The sequence below is a fragment of the Oryzias latipes genome, chromosome 12 (assembly GCF_053564925.1).
Source record: "Oryzias latipes strain Hd-rR chromosome 12, Olatipes_Hd-rR_3.1".
Lineage (NCBI taxonomy): Eukaryota > Metazoa > Chordata > Actinopteri > Beloniformes > Adrianichthyidae > Oryzias > Oryzias latipes.
This window is the reverse complement of record NC_136248.1, coordinates 7771199-7792229: the sequence shown is the minus strand read 5'-3', so window position 1 is coordinate 7792229 and position 21031 is coordinate 7771199. Positions and strand designations below refer to the sequence as shown.

General features: G+C 39.3%; 1 protein-coding gene across 2 annotated transcripts in view; it reads right to left on the bottom strand.

The window, feature by feature from the left end:
* LOC101155448 (protein turtle homolog A) overlaps positions 1-21031 on the bottom strand; it is an 84589-nt gene that overhangs the window by 17315 nt on the left and 46243 nt on the right. For both annotated transcript variants that reach the window (XM_020707826.3, XM_011482007.4), the window contains exons 7-11: positions 17549-17690; positions 11149-11294; positions 8512-8654; positions 5892-6032; positions 5365-5481 (exon numbers count right to left, since the gene is read on the bottom strand). In XM_020707826.3, the coding sequence (XP_020563485.1) occupies positions 5365-5481; positions 5892-6032; positions 8512-8654; positions 11149-11294; positions 17549-17690 (689 nt within the window). The remainder of the gene's footprint in view (positions 1-5364; positions 5482-5891; positions 6033-8511; positions 8655-11148; positions 11295-17548; positions 17691-21031) is intronic.

Sequence of the window (21031 nt, the reverse complement as noted above, 5' to 3'; positions counted from 1 at the left end):
GAGTCTGAAGCCGAGGGCAGGTTAAGAGTTTATTTCTCAAAAAACAAAAACAAAATCAGACAGGAAGCTGAATCACAGAGCTAGACTGACAAACTAAACTGGACAGTTACTAAGAGCTACTGAATAGTAATCATCTGGCAGAGAGAAACAGAAAGGTGCAGGCTTTTAAAGACAGTGCTGAGATGAGGATCAGGTGTGCATTGCAGGGAGGCAAGTTCAGCCACGCCCCCCTGCTCTACACTGATGATAATAGTTTGTCCTCCTCATACCGAGAAAAAAACAATGCGAGCTTCTCAGCTGCTTTGTGTGCAGGTACAGCTGTGGCCCCTCCCTCCTCTGCTCAACACCAAGACAAGACACAAATCCCCCTCATCAGTTCCGACGACGGCATCTACAGCGAGCTCCCTGCAATTTCAGAGCCCAAGAGAAGCCATCTGGTTGGAGAAGATGCAGTACAACTTTGCATTTTTTCGTGCTGCTAATATGAGACTACTGACGATTTAAAAGTAACAATCTTTTTTCAATTGTTTTTAACTTAGTTTGAATTACTTGATACAAAATAGGGAGCTATGTATTTATTTAGCTTTTGGATTTTGTTTCAGCTTATCACAAAGAAAAAACATTTAATTTAAGTTGAAATTTCCCTTTATTTAGACTCCCTGTGAAAGCAAATGGAACCAAATCCTTAGTCTTTACAGCCATGGTGAGCTGGAGACCACATATGAATGCCCAACAAAAAAAAACCAGGAAGCGTGTCATGAAATGTGTGATGCTCAAGGATTGAGCTTCTATAGTTTTCAAAGGTTTTCTAGAAAAAAGTCCTCAGCAGACTGTAGTTCAAATGTCTTGGTGGTAAAATGCTAAAGCACCCTTTCTCAGCTGTCATTACCCGTCTAAATATAGAAACCAGACCACTACATTTGTCATTTCTCAGCAATTTGTATGCTGTTAATGTTAAAGATATTGAAATAAGTTAAAATATAACTGTGGTAAGTAATCAAGGACTTGATGAATGTATTTTACAGAATAATTACAAAGTGGTCTGACTTCACAGCTTCAACATGCTGCTGAGGTTCAGATAAACATTGACGCCTCCTTGCCTGAATGAGGAGGTGGAGGAAAAGTTAAACTGAATAAATTAGGACCTCACTCACTCTCTTTTGGCAAGCTACACACTTCTTAGCTGTGTGCTGTCAAAACACACCACCTACAACACACTGCACTGACACATGCTACTGCCCACAAGCAAAGGTCAAGTGCTGTTTGCTTGCATGGGAGGGGTTGCCTAGTCACCCAGAAAATGCATTTGATTGGTTAAATAAATGTGTACATGCCTGAGTGCTGCCTGAGTCATGGAGAGTCAAATGAAGTTAGGACTGGAAAGTGGAAAATGTCTGTTTCATTTAAATAGGTGCCACAGAAAATCCATAAAACAAATACAGATGGGTTTGGAAAATGAAAAAGGGTCACAACAGTTTGCACTATTTCTTTAGGTACTTTTTCAAACTGATCCGGTGTGGACTCTCAGGTCTGCAACCTGAGGCCACAGAGACACGTCTGGCTGTTTGACCACTCCTTTTAGGCTCTCTGGTCAAAGAATGTTAAAATGTTTTGAATTTTAAAAAAGTAACATATTCATCAGAGAATACGATACATCAAGCAAAACAAAAAACTCATATAAGTACATTTTTTAACCAAATTCACAAATAGTTGAAGCACAAAACCGCTCCACCAGGCTCCTGACTACAGTACACATAATACTCCAACAATTCGTACTGCTGGGCGACTCACAACCAGATTTCCTACTTCAGGTGCACCAGATTTTACGGTGGACTGTCTGAAAACAGAATTAAAGGTTTTGAAGTAGGGTTAGGCGATATGGCCTAATCTCTGATATTTTTCACACCACAATTCTACTTTTAAGCAATTTCTTTTCCTCCCTTTACTTTCTTAGTAAAAACTTTTATCTTATCATCTCCTTTGGGAGTTGAGCAGAATTCAAAGTGCAAGTAAATGCAAGCTTTAAAACTGCTTTTAAAACAACGCAGCTGATTTGTAAGCTGCCACTAGTAAATCATAGAGAGCAGCGGTGGCATTAATTTCACTAAAGATCCCATAGTGCAGCGCTTCATCTGCCACGATGCCAAAGAGAAAAAGTTGATTCAGAAAACAGAGCCTTTAAAAACCGACTGGAGGCAGAGTGAATGTTTACTGACATTACTGGTAATCCCGAGTGTCTCATCTGTGGCTGTGATTAAAGAATAAAATCTAAGACGGTGGTATCAGACAAACATCCAATATCCAATTTGCTGAGAAGCTGAGCAGACTGGCGCTTTGGTAACTTTGAGGAACAAAAAAGCAATTTTCAGTTGCTTCCTAACCCGTTTGCCGTACAGTGGAAACTACACCCGCGGATTCAGATGGAGCCGATTGAGCTGCAGTGTTTTCACACACTGAAGGCCAAGTATCACACTGCAGAACCGCACAGTTTATTCTCTCCATTCCTGTAGAAATGCCCCAGATCCGTCTACATGTGCTTCAAACCTTGTGCATGTTTGGTCGCACATTTCTATGTGAGAAGCTCTTCTCAGTGATGAAGACTAATAAAACATCACACAGGTGTTGTCCACTGATGACCTCCTGCGGTCCACCCTGAGAATCTCCACAACAGGACCTCACACCTAACACAAACCAACTTGCTGACATTAGTAATGCCAGGCATCTAGCACTGATAAAGTGACACAAGAGCAAAGAAAACAGAATTTGATTTATTGTTGTAAAGCACACATTTTATTCATATTTCCAGGTTGTATTTGTTTTATTATGCAGCATATTCCTATTTTGAATTTGTGTCATTTTGACAGGATATATTTTTATGGAGAGAAAAATATTTTTATAAAGTTATTTAAGGTTTAAGTTGATTTATTCCAGAGTATTATTTTCAGTCTATTTTTATTCATATTTATGTTTTAAAAAGTTCAGTTTTTAAAGGTTAGTTCTAGTGTGTTGAAAAAAGTTGATCCTCTCGGCCAAAAACCTTCAGCGTCTTTTGGATTTGGCCCCTTGAGAAATCTGAGTTTGACACCCCTGGTCTAAAGAAATATGGTAATAGTTACTTAGTTGGGATTTAATTTTAGTTTACAAATTCCTAGCTGAGATGCACCAACAATGGTGAAATAAACTGTATATCGTTTTTTTAAATCCCCGCCAATCTAATACCTTCTACTACTTACCTAAAACTGCATTTGCAGAATTGATATGATCCTACGTGACACAGGGTTCTTTTATCCCTAGTGCTATCCTAGGCACTTTAACATTGGGAGTTGGGTCATCTGGACCCCACAAGACAGTGCGCTGAACCTTTTTTCTTCAATGATTAGTGATCTTCACTGGTGTCCATGGATTACATGAAATCTTTCCACCTTTATCCACCTTTGTCATGGTAGGGAGAACACGTCAATGTAAGGGTGGGGTCATCTAAGATAGCACAAGGGTTAAAGCAAGCAGTTTGCAGCTCTGAGACCCAGCTGGGTTCTTCTAAGCAGAGTTTCATGGTCTCGCCTAGATTGATCCAGCAGCTCAATGTGCACGTGTTAGGTGGACTGTAGATTCTCGACTAATTTCAGGAAAAAAGATGGGACCATACGGGCTTTTTGTTGCACAACGAGCTGATGATTTTCCTAGGATTCATGTGCACATCTCAGAAAGTTTCTGATAACTCCTAGCTGTATGCAGCACATGTAGTTAACCTGAGGATTATAATTAAGTATTTAAAAGCCATGTAAACTGAAGCTTACTATAAGTTCTTTTAACAAGCAACTTGATGACATTTTTTAAATAATCTACTTCATGTTAGAATATCTCAAGTGTAATTTAACACATCAGTTCTTTCAAGTTCAATAGTCTGCGATTAAAAAGATACTTTTTTTTTTAGGTTTGCTGGTTGAGTCCACATATCTGTGGCTCATCCTTATTCTTCCTCTGCTCAGGTTCACAACTCTACAGTTCATCTGTCCACCTAATAAGGTTCACAGCAAGGTCAGACGGGAAAGAAGCTGAATCTGTGTCCAAGAATTAAATGTAATCACTGGTCTCTGTCTGTCATGGCCTGCTCTGCTCCATAGTAAGGATTTCTGTGAGGAGTTGCAGTCTGCCCGCTTCAACCTGCGTCAGTTATGTGGAGGATTTAGCTCACGTACATATAGCCACGTCATGTTTTAGGTTTAAAAAGCAAACGTGTTGAACTGTGCCTCTTTTCCTGCATCTGCTCAAGGGAACAGAGCTGCACTTGACAGCAAATATAATTTAAAGATTAATCATATTCAATCTAATACTGAGAGGATTTTTTTCCCCTGAAATAAGTCTGTTTTTCTTTTAGGAAAATTATCTGTGTTACGCTGACGTGTGCTAAGTTCAGGATCATTAGGCTCCTCATTACTTTACCATCTAGATGACTCGTGAGGAGATAAGAAGGGAGCTGTAGATGAATCCCTGAGGGCTTTTAAGGCTGCGGTGCAGATTTCACTCTACACCTCTGACATAAAACTCATCTTCTACTACTTCTGAATGAAAGTTCCAAACACAGACACATTCAGCGGTTTGCAAACAACTATTTTTAAGAGTGGGTCAACAGCATAGACTGTATATGACAACCTGGCTGAGTGACCTCTCCCCTTCCAAACAGGAAGCACCTGCTTTCCTGGAAGCCTATGTGATGCCTGCTGGCCCCCACGTCCAACTTTTGAAACGTTTGATTGAGATTCTCACACTCGGTAGGGGTGTGGACTTTCAACAAACTCACTCCTGATTTGCAAGAGTGGTTGCCATGGAAATATTGACTCAGAGCGATTTGGACCGATCACTACTTACTGATGTCATCTGGTTCCCACATGGTATATGGATGTGGCAGTATCCATATGAAAAAATGGCGACTGAATTGATGTCTTTTTATTAGAGCCGGAAGTAAGCCATTTTTTATCTGTCCAGTTCCGTCCAGTTGTTCTCTGCATTTGACCCATCCCCTGGGGGAGCGGTGAGCTGCAGACACAGCCATGCACGGGACCATTTGGTGGTTTAACCCCCCAGTCTAACCCCTCAGTGCTGAGTGTCAAGCAGGGAGGCAATGGGTCCAATTTTTTAAAGTCTTTGGTATGGCTCGGCCTGGATTTGAACTCATGCCCTTCCAGTCTCAGGGAGCCACTGATAGAGTGATAACAATGATACTGAGGTTCTGTCCAACTTTAGAATAAATAAAATACCAAGGTCATTTTATTATTTTCTAGGCAGGGAGTCTTCACTACATTATTTCTTGGTAAATAAAAAAAGGGAATATTAACACCAAACATATTGATCAGACACATTTACCTTCCTCCAGGCCGCTTTGCTCATTGACTCCACAGTTCCTTGACAAGGAATAAGCAGCGTTCTGCCGGCCTCCTGTTTGTACTGCTCCTCAGGAGCCATGCTGAATGATGGGGGGTCCTGTAAATTGCCAAAGCAAATACAGCTAAATCGAGGCGAGATTGCAGCGATGCCAACAGTGGATTTCAAGACTGGGTTACTGCTGGCTTGGACAAGATTATCCTAATAACAAAAGGATTAGCAACACAATTAACTCCCCACCAAGTGCCACCATTGTAGTAAATCTGGGCTGACTTCTATTAATATCAGAGGGCTCACACTTGAGTGGGGAAAGGTCAACAGAAAGTCTTTTTTTGTTTCCATTTGCTTTGACTGACACAGTTACGGTTCATTAAAATACAGTCAATTATTAACAAAACCAGAAGACTTCGAGTTTCTGAATGTCTTACAATATTTTTGTTTTCTTGCATAAAAAAATTCTGGATCCCATTTGTTCTACATTCTGTTTAGCATTCATCCTGGTCACGAACCTGCAGAACGGCTCTGGTTGGCTGGGATGATCCCATGCTGCCATAGCTGTTGTATGGAGTGCATGTGTATGTGCCGGCAGCATCCTCATTAACGGTCGCCATGACCAGGGTACCTTCAGCTTTTAGGGACCATCCTGGATACTTTATGAAAGAAAAAAATGGAACGAAAAAATAAATGAATTCAATCTTGATAGAGAGAAAAAGAAAGAAATCCATTTTATAATTGCACATTTTTTAAAGAACAAGAAAACGTTAGCAACATTGGGACACTTCTGCTTTTAAAGACTTTCAATTTCTGTCTGGCTTCATTGTAAGGATATCATAAATGATCTAAAATGGAGAAAGGGATAGAAGGATGTTTTGTTGCACTTTTTTCTTTCCTTTCTAAGTGTCTCCAAACACTCTGAGCATAAATGCTCTTTATAGTTTCAATTTCTGCACTAAAAGCTTTTAAACTTTTGAATTCAGTTTTTCTTCCATCAAGCGGCAGAAAAAAAGGCTAATGTTGTGATTTAACTGCTCCAAAGGCTCCCACTCAGTTTAATGAAGTCAAAATTGCCATAATTCTGGACAGTTTGTGTTGCTGCGAGTCTGCTGGCTTGCACGGCTGAATTGGAATAATTGGCAGAATAACAGCCTGACTCCAGCCCCTGAGTCCTACACTGGAGGTCCTACACTACAGAAATCTATCACATCTCCTGCAGAGCATCTCAACCACCACCTCGTTTACATCTCCAGCCAGGTTTAGAAGGGGATGGGAGGTAAGAGGTGGAGGAGTGCAGGGAATTTCCTGCATGCTGAAATGTGAAAAGAAGTCAAAGGGCTTCCAGGGTGGGCTTTTACTTTGAAAGAAGTATTTATAAAGAAGTTTGCTTCTCCAGTGAGACAGCAAAAGGACAGAGGTTAAAAGATGAGGGGAGATGTGTCCGGTTCTATACTATATAGAGCTACCTTCGTTCATCTCTTTAATAAGAGGATGAAAAGATCAAAGTGAAAAAGAGCAGGTGGTGGAGAATTCCTGAGGGCTTGCCTCTCAAGCTTTTAAGATCGAACACATTAGCCATGTCCATTAAAATGTAAATGATTAAAATGCCTTAATAGAAAGAAATGAGAGCACACTTCCACCAGTGCTTAGAATAAAATGTCTTGTTAATGAGAAACATGTGCCATGTGTAAAAGAGTTTTCCAATGGTACAGTATTCCCAAAATTTGGAGTGTTCTTTCATGAAAGAAAACTACGGTGGCCCAGAAGAGCAGATCACACCAACAAATCACTGAATGCAAAAAAAAAACCAAGACTGTTAAAGATCAAAAGGGCAAAACAAATAATGAAAAAAATAAAAGCCTATTACCTTTTAGAAATCAAAACAAAATTACTGGAACCAAAAACACAATTAAAAAAAAGGAACGAAATAAAACATGAAACAAAGCAAATGTAATTTCCAGAAATCAAAATGAAATGTTCAAAAATGAAACACAATTAGAAACTGGAAAAAGGTGGCACTATGGGACATCACTGTTTGGATAAAGACCCTTGATTTTTGAGGTTTAAGTTTTTTTCCAATTCACCTGCATACTTATTATAGAAGCTTTATTATAGAAGCCTTATTGAGTAATATATCCTGTGGGTGTCGCTATTGTCATCTTTGCTGTCTATTATAAATACAGATTGATTAGCTAACCTACGACAGTTCAGTTCCAGCCAAAAGATTTTCGATCGGTGTTGCAGAAAATGAGAGAATAAAAGGGAATTCCATTTTTGATATTTTTAAAAATAAAAGCACAACTTATCTGCAACATTGATTGCACTCAGCTCGACAGCCAGGTCACTCTAGCATCACCCACCTCAGTAGCTTGAAGTACTAGAATTAGCTCCTTGAGTTCTAGACTTAGTTCCTATACTTCTAAATGTTTATCATTAATACGGAGCAAATCCAGTATCACTGAAATGATGGATAGATATCATCATCCAATCTATGTCCCATAGAAACCTACCTTTTTGGTTTCTTCTTTTGTTTATTTTTTGTTTTTTATATTTCAGTTTGATTTCTGGCAATTTTTTAAATGTTTTTTATGGAAACCAGAAAGGTAGGTACTATGGGACATCTATGATTGGATATTGATGTCAACTGGTTTATTTAGCATGAAGTGATACTGGTGATGCTCCATACCAACCATAAAACTTTTATGCAGATATTAAAGATGAATTAAAAAAAAAACAACACAACACTCAAACCTCATCATCCAATCACCAATGATGTTTTTTTTTTCAACATTTTCATTTTGATTTCTGGGATATGTCTCTGTTTTCCAAAACGTTTCATTTTTTCTTGGTTTCATGTTTTTGAAAATTTGTTTTGAATTCTAAAGTGTAGTGTTGTGTTTTTCTTATCTGTTTTGCTTTTTCGATTGTCCTTGCGATCTTTAAATGTTTTTGAGTTGAGTGATTTGTTGGGTATGATTTACACTTCAGGGCCACCATAAAAAAACCCTCAAGATTTTCTTTTCTACTCTGATTTTGTGATGCCGCTAATATCAACTTTAACATGAACTAAATCGCAGAAAATTAGGAGCAGAGCTGAGTTTTTAAAGAAAATGAGGGTCATCCTTGTGTTCATACCAAAGAGAGGTCCAGAGGTTCTCCATCCTTTGTCCAGTCCACACGAAGCAGCGGCGGCTGGGCTGCCACCAGGCAGGTGATCAGCCCCGCCATCCCTGTGGGAAGGTATGTTTCCTTGGGCATGTGAATAACTCGGGCGGGGTCTGAAGACAATGACAAAACAAAAGTTCCTGATTTTGTGTGAGCCATGATTAGATTCAAACATTTTTGTGTTATATTACAAAATAAAGAAAGAAAGAAAGAAAGAAAGAAACAATCCAATAGCTAACTATATGGTTGAGATTCTGCAGTTTTCTCTGAGACTGCTCCTTTGCTTTAAACTTATATTTACAGCTGGAAGAAAATTCTTACAAAAAAGGAATAAAAGGTTTTATGAGAAAACAGCTGATTATACCAGGATTATGGTTAAATACTTGCTTTCTTTCTGATTATAGAAATGTTACACTTAAAAAAATGAAAGGAAAACTTTTAAATGATCAAATAGCAACTAGTCAACAAGATCTCACATTTACCCTGAGATAACGTGATTTAAAGTTCACATGTCATTTTACTTTGAATCACCTCTTCCTTCTGGTTAAAGGCTTACTGTTTTTTCTGTCCTGTTTGTGAAATAATGATGCATTTCTGTGGCAGCGCTGCAACCCAAGCGTTTGTGAGTATTTTTAGAGCACCAGCGTAAGGTGCTGCTTGTGAGATGCTTCTGAAACATAAAGTCTGGTGTGGCCATTAACTGGACTGAGTTGTGTTTCCCGCTGTAAGGTCCCACTACCACAATCATTTGATAGTTTGATGCCACTGACATGTCTTCCCTCCTCATCATTCCTAGTTGTTTTTTTGTTTTGTTTTTACTACTTTTGCATTTGCCCAAGGTCAGCGCCACTACTGTGAAGTGAATCCTGGATGCTGTAGAGGCTGCAGTGGTAGCTCGGCTCCTTCAGGAGATGCACCAAACCCAGTTTTCTTTATGCCATCAGTAAGAGGAGCATGAAGACTCACAGAGGTGGGATGTTACTCTAACAAGGTTCTGGTGGTATCTGCTCCTTCTGTGTAAGTCTCTGAAAATAACCTCCAGCAGATCAATGCAGTAATAATTCTAGAAGTAGACCAGGGTGTACTGCATCCTCTAGGGGGCCCAACAGTGGTTGGGTTTGCTTTTGCCACAGAATACTGGAAACTGCAGGTCCACCACTATAGAGTAATTTGTTTTCACAGAGGAAATGGTTAAGCTAAACAGAAGTTGAAGATGTAAAAAACATCAGGAGAAGATATGAAGGGTATTACACTGATTAGATCACTAATGGTTTGGGGAAACATACTTATAGAGGAATGCTCAGATCTCTACTTTTTATTAGGCTTTAGGAGGAAAGACCCTATACTTGTTCAAAGGCTCCCAGGTTCTTCTTAGTATAGAGCAGTGGTTGGTCTTGCTTGTCTAGAACACAGGGGCATGTCATGGAAAATAAGATAATTGCCATCATTGACAAGCCCTGACAATGTTCTGACCTGAAGGCACCAGGTGTGTGATACGTTTTTATCAACATTCGTATCGAAAAACTGATCGAGTACTGGGAGTAACATTATCCATTGAAAATCACAGATCTAAACAAGATTATGTTGTTAAAAAGGTATAAAATCGATCAGACAGTAAATAATCACCTTCTGGTTTCTCTTTCTGTTGTGCTCTCTACTGTCTTTACCTTTTTATGTGCATGTGATGGAAACAAAAACAAAAAGCCTCCAATCACAAGCTTCTCGGGACAATTCCAACTGGCCTAAGGTGAACCACAGTAAATGATGTGTGTTGTCTGCACTAAACATTTGATAACCTTTCTTTTTCATAGCACTGAAAATAACACCTGAATATGTGACTTTCTCTTTTAACCAGAAAGAAAAAAAGCCTAAAAGACCCAAAATGCAGGTGTTATGTTGGCTGTTATGTTGAGGACCTTTTGTTTTGGTTGCTTACAATAAAAAGTGCCAGTAAGAAAAATAAGAGTTTCGGTGTTAAAAGGAATATAAAATTATAGTTTTAAATGCCAAATAAATACCATATATCTAGATTTAATCAAGTTTGGTAAAAGAAAAGGACGGTATTGTATCGTTTCAAAGTCAGTGGAATCTTTTATGTTTCGATTCATGGACCTTGTATTAAGATGCGTATCCTGTGAGAAGGAGAGATACACAACCCAAGTATACTGTTTAGTATATGCTTGTGTTCAAAAACACGACATCACCCAGTGTGGGTATAGATTACAACCAGCGGGGTCTCTTCACTTGGTTGTGAATCAGCTGACAGCTGGGTGACTCTTGTAAGAAGCAACTGACAATGTTGAACATAGCATCTGTTTATAAATGTGCATGGCTCCCCGCATAACCAGAAGAGTATCAAGGATACTATAAGAAGCATACGAGTGTGGGGAGTAAAGGCAAATTTTTTTAAACATCTCATTTTTATTATTGCTATTTTACGTACAAGACACTAAATTAAACACATTTCTGAATACAACGTGAGGGTTAAGTGTATTTGTATCTGCCTATCTATCAACGACGACTGTTTTACATTAATAAAAACCTTTGCAGGTAATGTGTAGGTCTATGGTGATTTACAACAACATACTGCAGGTTTGCATTACATACACATCACTGTGAGGATGGCGGAGGCAGCAGGCGGAGTCAGGAGGCCATTAGTCGGAATGCAGGTATAGTTCCCAGAATCCTCTGGGATGAGCCTGGAGATGAGCAGAGTTCCATCCACCATGATCTTCACGCGTGACTTCAGAGACCTTCACAAACACAAAAGGGAATTCATCAGCATGGAGAGAATCGACCTGATCCTTTAGAACCTGATGGAAATTATTCAGTTTTCTCACTCAAGTCAAGTCAAACAGGATATCAAAGCATCACCACGTGTAGGAGGTTGAGTTATTCACTACTGCAGCACGGAAGGAGGTTAAGGATATTGCATTTCGGTTTGAGTGGGAAGAGAGGAGCCCACACGCTCTATACATTCATTTACAGAAAAAAAACCAGACAGAGACAAGAAGACTTAACCAGCCTCCTTTTTCACTCACATACTTTGTCTTGATTGTCATGTTTTTAAGGGAACACCCAGCAAAGGTTCAGATACCTTTGTGCTGCAAAAAGCACGTCACTATTTAAAGAGCAATTACCAAATGTATTAATAATTTGATCAATCCTTACATGTGTTGCCAAGCTATTAATAGCATTTTTGAGTGGATTAGCTCCAAAATATCTCTGAGATTTTATCCCCTCTTAGCAGGTTGAGTACTAAGCAGACTGACATCAGCCAATTAAGCTTCCATCTGCTCAAATACATCCCAGGCGCTGTTTCCTTAAAGGGCACTTAGCTGCCTGCTAGATGATGACATGCTGGCAATCATGAACCATTTGTCTCCTCTGTTAGATCTTTTGTCTTGCACAGAGCACGGCTTTTGTCAAACCTGCACAGAAAAGCTCATTCATTCAATAACGCTCTTTTTCTGCTTTTGAAGTGACTTGACTGACGCTTCCACAAACAAGATGCATAAAGTGGTTTGGATGCACATGTACAATCGCAAAACAACAAAAACAACACTGACATTTCTCCAGGAGTGTTGTTGTCTGGCTCATATAGGAAAACCAAATATTTCAGTTTCATGGAGTGGAAATCTGTATATCAGACAAGCTTCATTCTGACAATGCTCAGTAGGGCTGTGTATTGGCAGGAGTCTGGCGGTACTATACGCATCAGGTTACACGTCACAATATAGTATATACCCTGATGTATCCCCAGATTGTACCAGAGACAGTATATCCAAATTTTTTGAAAGAGTATGACTTTGAAAAAACGTTGTCTGAATACCAACACACATTTAACGTGAAATTTCAAAATTCGGGGAAGAGCTCCTGCAGAAACCAGGGGAGATGAGAAAGCGTGACTCGGCGGTCACAGGTCAGCTCTTTACAGTAATGAGGGCTTCACTCACCAATCTAAAAAAAAATCTTCAAAAAAGAAAAGAGAACGTGTGCATCTGGGGCCTCGGGTCCCCCCAGAGGAGCTGGAAGAAGTGGACGAGGCGAGGGAAGTCTGGGCATCTTTGCTTAGACTGCTGCCCCCGCGACCCGGTCCCGGATAAGCGGAGGAAGAAGGATAGATGGATGGATGGATGGATGGATGGAGGGAGGGAGGGAGGGAGGAATGGATGGATTTTACATGAATAAACTCGTATAAAATACAGTTTGTCTAATTCAGAGCATTAAGCTCTGCACCAGTGTCTCACAAGTTGCTTTTATCCATGCAGGTTCATAGTGCGTTTCTGTTGGTAAGTTAGGAAATATTTTTTTCAAAACTAACCATTGTCTGGTTAGTTTAGACGGGATACACCCTGAACAGGTTGCCAGTCTGCCGCAGGGCCTATGGGGCTGGAGCGATCGCGGTCACTATGCTGAGCCCTGAGCAGCAAAGCATGCTACGCTGGATCACGGCAACAGAGCTCACAATGCCAGGCGACCCGAGCTCCACTGGACCCTGGGCGGCTGGCTGGATGGCAGATAGAGAGCCGCTGCGGGATGGGGAGGCAGCCTACTCTGGCCTCCAAAAACGTTATGATATTTTTCTCGTTTTCATTAAGACAATAAATCTTGTTTTTATTGTTTCCCCTCTAATACTAATATGGAACAGAGAGCCATCAGACTTGGTCACAGAAGTAGCGGCGGAAAGCGGCCATCGTTCAGAACCAGTTCATGCTGCAGCAGGAGTGAAGCTCATCATACCTGGAGAGACTCCGAATAATCTCATGAACCCCGACATGGAGACGTTTGTAGAGCTTTTTAAAATAAATCAGGTAGATTTTTAATCAAACATCTTTCATCTCTTCTATGCATTGTAAATGACACCGCTCCACGTAGCAAAAACACTTGGTAGCGCCTTGAGGCCCAAAGCACATTTTTGAACAGGCGTCGAGCAACGAATTTGACACGTGTCAAAACATTCCTTTTCCGTCCGGTCCAACACCAAAGATTTTCAAACATGATCAAAATTAATAAAGCTTGGCCTCAATTACAAAAGGGGTTTATTCAGACATACCTTTGGTTTGTCTGAAGATTAACAACCCCTATTGTTAAAGTAAATGTCCAACACAAGAGGCCTTCAGCTCTCATCTGCCTGCCCAGCTGTTGGACAGGACAAGTAAAAAAATAAATAAATAAATAAATAAAAACCTAGGCGTCCGATGCGAACTGCATCTGGTGTGAATCCAGAACTAGCATGGTTATAAAAAAAGGCTTCCCATATTGATTGAATATACTTTAACAAATGGCAGCTTGAATAAACAACTGAAGAAACAACGAACAATCCCCAACATGGCAATCTGATTTTTCAGCTGACATTGGGGATGAGTAATGCGAGGATTTTATCTAGTGCCGGTGCCGAACCAGTACTTTTAAAATGGTTCCGGTGGCTGAATGGTTCTTGAGCCTCTAAAATTAAGAAAAAAACACAGCAATTTTCCCATAAACATTCAAGTGTGACGAAGCTGCATCATAGGGAGAAGAAGAGCACTTGAATGTGGAAACGATGCTTTATCACCTTCTTTCTGACAGCCTGCACTGCAGCGCTCCATTTCCATTTTCACACATGCTGAAGTAAACACGTATTTCACCCCTTATCGCCACGACAACAGTCTGTTTTCAGAGTTGGACACGTCACTCGGATCCATATTCCCTGAATTGGAATCTGTTGCTGGGAAGTACAAACAAACTTTGACTTGCTTTGCCTTCAGCATCTTCACAGCCTCACTCATTCTAATATGAACCCACCCCCAATCGCTGGAAAGGCAAAATGATTGGCTACAATTGTACAGCAAAACTGAATAGAATGCATGTTTTTGAATGTTAGAATTGATGTTTTTTCGGTGAAGAGCTGCTGAAAGAGGCTTTTTGTGCTGTGCTGCCAACTAGTGGTCGGGGTTTTAGTACAACACAAAAGTAAGATGCTCTACTAAATGTTCCCTTATTAATAACTGTTGTTATTGTATAATTGTTATATTTCACAGAATTGGTGTTCTTTCAAAACCGCTAATGTTTAAGTCCAAACAAAAAGCTTAGCGTATGACAGCTGAAAGTCTTCGAGCCGCACTCTTCTTTTCACCTTGTTTGACAAGGACTTTTCTCATTTATTGCTGGTTTTCCTGTTGGAACTGGGATTTTTGAGATTTTAATCGAGAATTAGCTGTCCTAACTTTGACTTCTGTCTGTTTTGAGTGTGTCTTTTTCTATAAAGCACATGATATTATGCATGGATTGAGCAATACAAATAAACTCGCTTTGCCTATTTTGGTCACAGCAGGGCAACAGGATCTCTGCATGACATTTAAAATGATGACACGTCATGGCCGGATTTGCATTTATTGAATTTTGATGGATTACTACTGCGCAGCAGTGAATTTAAAACAACAAATCAATTATTTTACAGTTTATTTCTGCAGGTCACTGAGCCTTCACATTACTTGAAGTACAGTATGTTTTTCAGCAAAGACAGCACAGTTAACTTGTTTTTTAGACCTTAGTGTAGCCTTCTGTCAATTTATTTTGTACAGCTTTATACACTAAACATCAAGGTGAAAATCTTTTTGTGTGACTTCAAATACCTTAACCTAGAAGAAGGAACCTTGAAGTTTTTTTCTCTTCTTTCTTTCGTCTTCTTTTATGACAATCTGAATTGCACATGTTAAGTAGCAGAAAAAAATCCACTTCTCATTAAATCCTCAGACTTGTCCGTGTACATTTCCCCCCGGTCTCCAGAGCACACAGCCAATGAACAAAGCTTCCTTTCATTAGTAACAGGACTGGTTTTGGCAGAGCTGTTTGCTTCGGTCTACCAAAGAAACTTTGGAGCGTTTACCAGTAACACTGCCATTAAAGGTTACAACAGAAAAGTCATTTCATTTTGAGTAATTTAGCTGTATATCCTTTACTTATCACTACAATGCAGAAGGACATTTAATAGAAAAGAAAGCTGGAAAACTGAGATTGCTTGAAAATCCCAAACTTTGTCTTCATCAGTTAAGAATGTGCTCTTCACTTCTGCACAGAGACGGTGTACAACACATCATATAAAGCAAACATTTAAAAAATACATAACATACAGACGAGTCTTGTTAGAAGCTGCTGCATCACTGTCAAGGTGTCAATTTGTCAAAGATCCACTCCAATGAAAATGATGTTTTTTGTGTTTTTAACATGTTCTTGTGGTATGTCTCTGATGATGGAGGACATCTAGAAAGAAAGCTGAGCCTAAACGTGGAATTCTGTGTAGTTCTTTATTCAAATCATTATGAATCAGGGGCAGATGAAAATATTCTCTTTTTTTTTTTTTTTCTAACTTGTTCTGTCCAACAGCTGAGCAAACAGATTAGAGCTGAAGGCTTTTTGTGTTGGACAGGTTTTACTATCACAAAAAGAGGTTATATAGCTTCAAGAAACTAGAGTGTACATTTGTATAAACCCCTTTTTGTCGTATTATTTTTTATTTATTTGTTACATTTAGTGTGTGTGGGAAGGGAGAGGGGAAGAATGTGAGGGGAGGGTGGAAGAGAGTAAAAGGAAGAAAGGTGAAAAGGTGGGGGATACAAGCACTGATTTGAATAAGTTATTATTTTAAGCTGTAACAATTATACCAGATCTGCTGGAAAGACGAATGTTACATAAAAGGTGAAAATCTGACACTAAGATGAGCGAAAAAAAATCTGTCCATCAATACACTGTAGGTAAGGAGGAGGGATGAAGCAGACAGGGAGCAGTGTGGCAGTCTGCACGTGCACGTGGGGGTGGAGATACATGATGAAAATATTCTCAGCGATGGGAAAGGGGCGGGCTTACTCTGTGCCAAAGGCCCCGCCCACAACTTAGAAAATCTTTTTCTAATTAACTCCTGCTACTATGTAAAAAAACGATACAGGTTTTTGGGTTTTGGCTTAACATGGAATAATCATAATTAAAATAGCACTGGGAAAACAGGGAAATGTATTTGCTTTGATTCTTTTGCAAACTAAATTAACATTTGCTTGATGAGTGGAATCCTTAATGTGCAACAAATCTGAATAAACAAAATTGAATTTAGGTCACAGGAAATTGGCTTTTTCCTGCTCTGCGTTTGCTCTGCTTTTGTGTAGTTTGTGCTGAACATCCCCTCTCTGCTTGGCTGCACTGCAAAGTCTGCAACAAGTGTGAGCAGACAAAGGTGACACTAGTAAATAATTGAACAGAAGCAGCTCTGCAGGACAGACCATATGATGACAAGGTTTCTGAATCACCTCAGGCTTCTTTTTCCTCAGACCTGCCCGGTGCCCATCACATGATGGCAGCTGGGATATCCTGAGCAGCAGGAGGGGTTTAAAAAAAGATGCTATTTTCATTTGACATTTGTAAAACCACCATTATTACTTTTGCATAAACGGTACAATGAACCTAAAATGCTGCTTTATGCCAGACAGATTTCCCGAATCCCGAAACCAAAGGCTTTACAGAAAATTCTGTGCATTTTTGTTTGTTTAGGAGACTTTTTGGTCACACATGATCAACAGCACTTGTTTTGAAATCTCTCCTCTTTAGCTGGAGTAAAAGCTCCATGCTGTCAGACCAGTTTGCGGCCATCTGCATGAATGGAAATCAGGCTTTTAGGAGTTGCTTTTGTTAAAATAGGGTTTTGTTTGGAGTCTGGCTTTCATGCAGCTGTGCCACATATTATTAAAACCTAAGTGAAAAAATAAAAATAAAAGCACAGACTTCAGCCGCTCCACATTCTTTCTGTGCAGCAGCCTCTATGATGACATACAAGGAAAATAAATGTATATTTCAACATTAAAAACCTTTTTTTTTCTTCAAATTTGAGCACTGTTATCATATTTCTTTTTATTGTGTTAATGCTTGCCATCTTTGTGTGTTTAGTCTTCTGCCTCTCTTATAGACAGAAAATGAAAAGAGGTGAAATCTGTTGAAAATAGTTCAGATTAGGACAAAACTGTTTAGCTGCACTTACTCTATGTGGTAAACGTTTTCTCCACCTTTCTGCCACACATATGTCATGTTGGGGGGGTCAGCCACTGCCTGGCACTGAAGAAATGCATTCTGGGACATGTTGAGGGAGCTACTTTTTGGAGGAACAACGATCACCGGCGGACCTGTTGATAAAAAAAGAGACAAAAACATCACACTTACTTGGTTATTCTGATAAATTGCTTGATCTTTTATACAAAATGGTGATTGTTAAATATGTTCCTCATACAGAAGTGAACAAATATGTGTTTTACTCTTTAGGGAAATTCAGGGATTTCATAAAACTTTCTCCTAAAGCCACAAAGTAAGAGTGAACGCCTGAAAGAGACTCGCATCCTTGCTGCTCCTTGAGGCAGAAAAAGCCTGTAGGTGATTGCAGGAGCCCCATCTCTCTTGTCTTTTCACGCATTCAGCTCCGCCAGATCCAGCTCATATTTTTATAGGTCGATTCAACATGTCAGGTCAGTCAGTGAGGGAGATCACTCATATTGGCTGTGCAGTGAAGTGCATAAACGAATGAGAAGTGAGGCGGCAGTGACAAAAGACAGTAAGAGACCAACTGAGCATGTCACACGCTATCTCGTCTCATACGGAATCTTCCTCTGTCCAAATCTACCTCCAGATGTCAAAGCAAAATAGAAAAACCAAATTCTGACCTTTCCCATACTGGAGAGCTATACTTTGATGTGCAGGTAGAGAGAATGTATTTTGCCATATGCGGTAGGAATTTTGCTTTATTACTAAAATGAGAAATGACACAGCATATTTTAAAGACCCACTCCGATCATCTTTGGAGCTGTTTTAAAAACCTGTGTTGTTTTCTAGGACATAGTTTCTGCAGAGCAGCAGCAGTTCATTAGAAATTTGCCTCAAAGTTGTGGGTGGGACCATGGTGCAGAGCAACCCCCCCCCCCTTCCCCTCCAGTGTATGTTCTAAATCACAAATAAAATCTTTGTTGAACATTTTATTGTCCTGATTCATAACGGTTTGAATAGAACGAATTGATTAGAGTAGAAGTACTGATTTTCCACTCTATAAGGAAAAGTTTAGAGTCTCAATTTTTTTTTATAAAATGACAGTGGCGCCTTGTAATCTGGACCTTCTTATATATGGATTAGTATATAAGAATATTTTAATTTATAAAGAGGATAATGGCTGATGAGGTGTCCATCATCAGAAACTAACGGCACTCAAGGCCATAATCCCACTTATACCATAGTCACTTGCAAAAGGAATAAATGATCAATCAGTTAATATTCAATAAATTATTAGTGCTTTATTCTTGTTACATTTTGGTTTAAATCGCTTTTTCACAAAAAGCGATTTAAAGTGTGGAAAATACGATACTCAAAAATGGAATTTTAAGCTTAACTTTCTTTATATTTAGACATGTTAAAAACACTAAAAACACAATTTTTATTGGCGTGGGTCTTTAAATATTTCCCATGATGCTCTAACCTCATTGTTTACCATGTCTGTTGCTATTGAAATTACCAAGACCGTGTTTACCACTCTTAGATTCAAAAAGTTCATCTAAAAGTTGAACAAAGTTTATATTCTAAAAGTAATAAACACCTGCTGAAATATCTTACATTTAACTTAGTTTGCATGAGCATCAACTTGATAAATGAGCTCATATGAGCCGAGGCAAAGGTCAAAAACTAAAAAGCAACTAAAAATTCTTTTTCAAGCATAACCTTTTAAGCAACAACAATAAAAGGAATGCAACTATCTCCCCCGGTCCCTGTGTCTTCAGTTTTAACAACATAATTGCCTTGAAACCTAATCAAACACAGCCAGTGCAGAGTGCTGTTATGATGGCCCATTTATCTGCTGCACAAACCTCTGTGAGCTGTGTGCTAAGAGCTAATATAAAAGTCCAGACACACAGCCTTTCTTAGTTCTTATGAACAGCAACATAATCTCTGATACGGTCATTACAGATTTGGTTCGTAATCATACATGTGCAAAGTGTTTGAGTGAAAGGTTTTAGAGGTTACTACAGGCTTTTAGGTTAAACTAGATAAACCATTAGTCTTTACTAATCCATGCATGTGGCAATGCCGCAGAAAAGAGGGGCCAAAGCTCAGATGCATGTTTACATGGACTGTTAGACCAAATGCTGCAAATATGAGCGTCAGATTTCCAAATATGTGAAAACATTGGAGAGCTTATGCCTATATGTGAACTCCTCATGCTACAGGAAGAGAATCCGCGGAAAGAGTTGGATTAGGAGTACAGAGAGAAGTCAGAAATAAATTCTACAGAGTATTATGCCGCACAGTGTTGGTGTAATCCAATGATGCACAGCGTCATATTAGTATAATCTGTGTGTAGTCGACCGACAATCTGGAGCCAAAAAGCTCACAAATCACCTGAATCAGATTTTTCTGAAATGTTTTCCATTTTGTCAACAGAAAATATTTGTATTTTTCACTCCAACTGCCTCCAAAAAAATAAATAACTCTGGCTGCTACAAGGTAGTTTTAGTCACTGCAAAATAGTTGCAGTTGTTTGTAAAAATAAAGTTTCCTCCACTTGCAAGGCTTTATGAAAAAAAGCAGTAAAGCACATGCAGTAAAAGTCTGAAAAACTAACATCCCAAGATTCAAAGGATTCACTTTTTTTTATGTATACTTTTCTTTTTTCAAACAGGCTCCTGCCCATTGTGTTCAAACTCTGCTCAAGCTCTCATTTAAAAAGTTTTGCAGGTTGTTCAGATCTAACTTTGTAAGAGTAAATGTTTCATCTTCCTGAGCCTCTACTTTTAGAAACAAACTGTGAACAGCATTTAAAAGATAGTTTCCAAAACGTCTCTGTGAACTTTAAGGCTTTTCCCTTTTCTATATGCGGGTTACTTTATTGTGATTTTGCCAAAATGTCAGATTCAGAACGAGGAAAATCTATGTTTTCACTGGGTCACAATGGCTTCAGAGTATCCAGGAACACACCATTGCAAAAATATGCAAACTTGTAACATTTACAGACCCAATCCAATGAAAACTGTGTTTTTGGTGTTTTAAAATGTTCTCATGATGGAGGACATGTAATTGCATTTCTGAGTATTTCTTTATTTAAATTGGGTTAAATCATTAGCAGATAAAAAAATACACAGTTGGAACAGTTGGCCACAAGCTCCCTGCTCCACTCCATTCTGATGCATCCACTTGTAGATAAATAGATCCATGTGCATCTTTGTTTTCCTTGTCTGAGCTGGAATCTGGCTCTAAACTGTACGGCTGTCGCTCCTCAGCATTGTTGCACCGGTAATGTTAGCTTGGGGGTGTGGGGGGCTGTAAGCTAGCGGGAGAGAGTCGAAACAAAGGGATGATGGGATATTAGCGGAAGCTAAGCTTACGAGAACTCAGAGGTGAGTTTCTAATGAACTTCCTAATGTCCTAGAAAACAACAGGTTTTTTGGATTTTGGCGAAAAACGTCACAATCATAATTAAAAGTCCACTGGG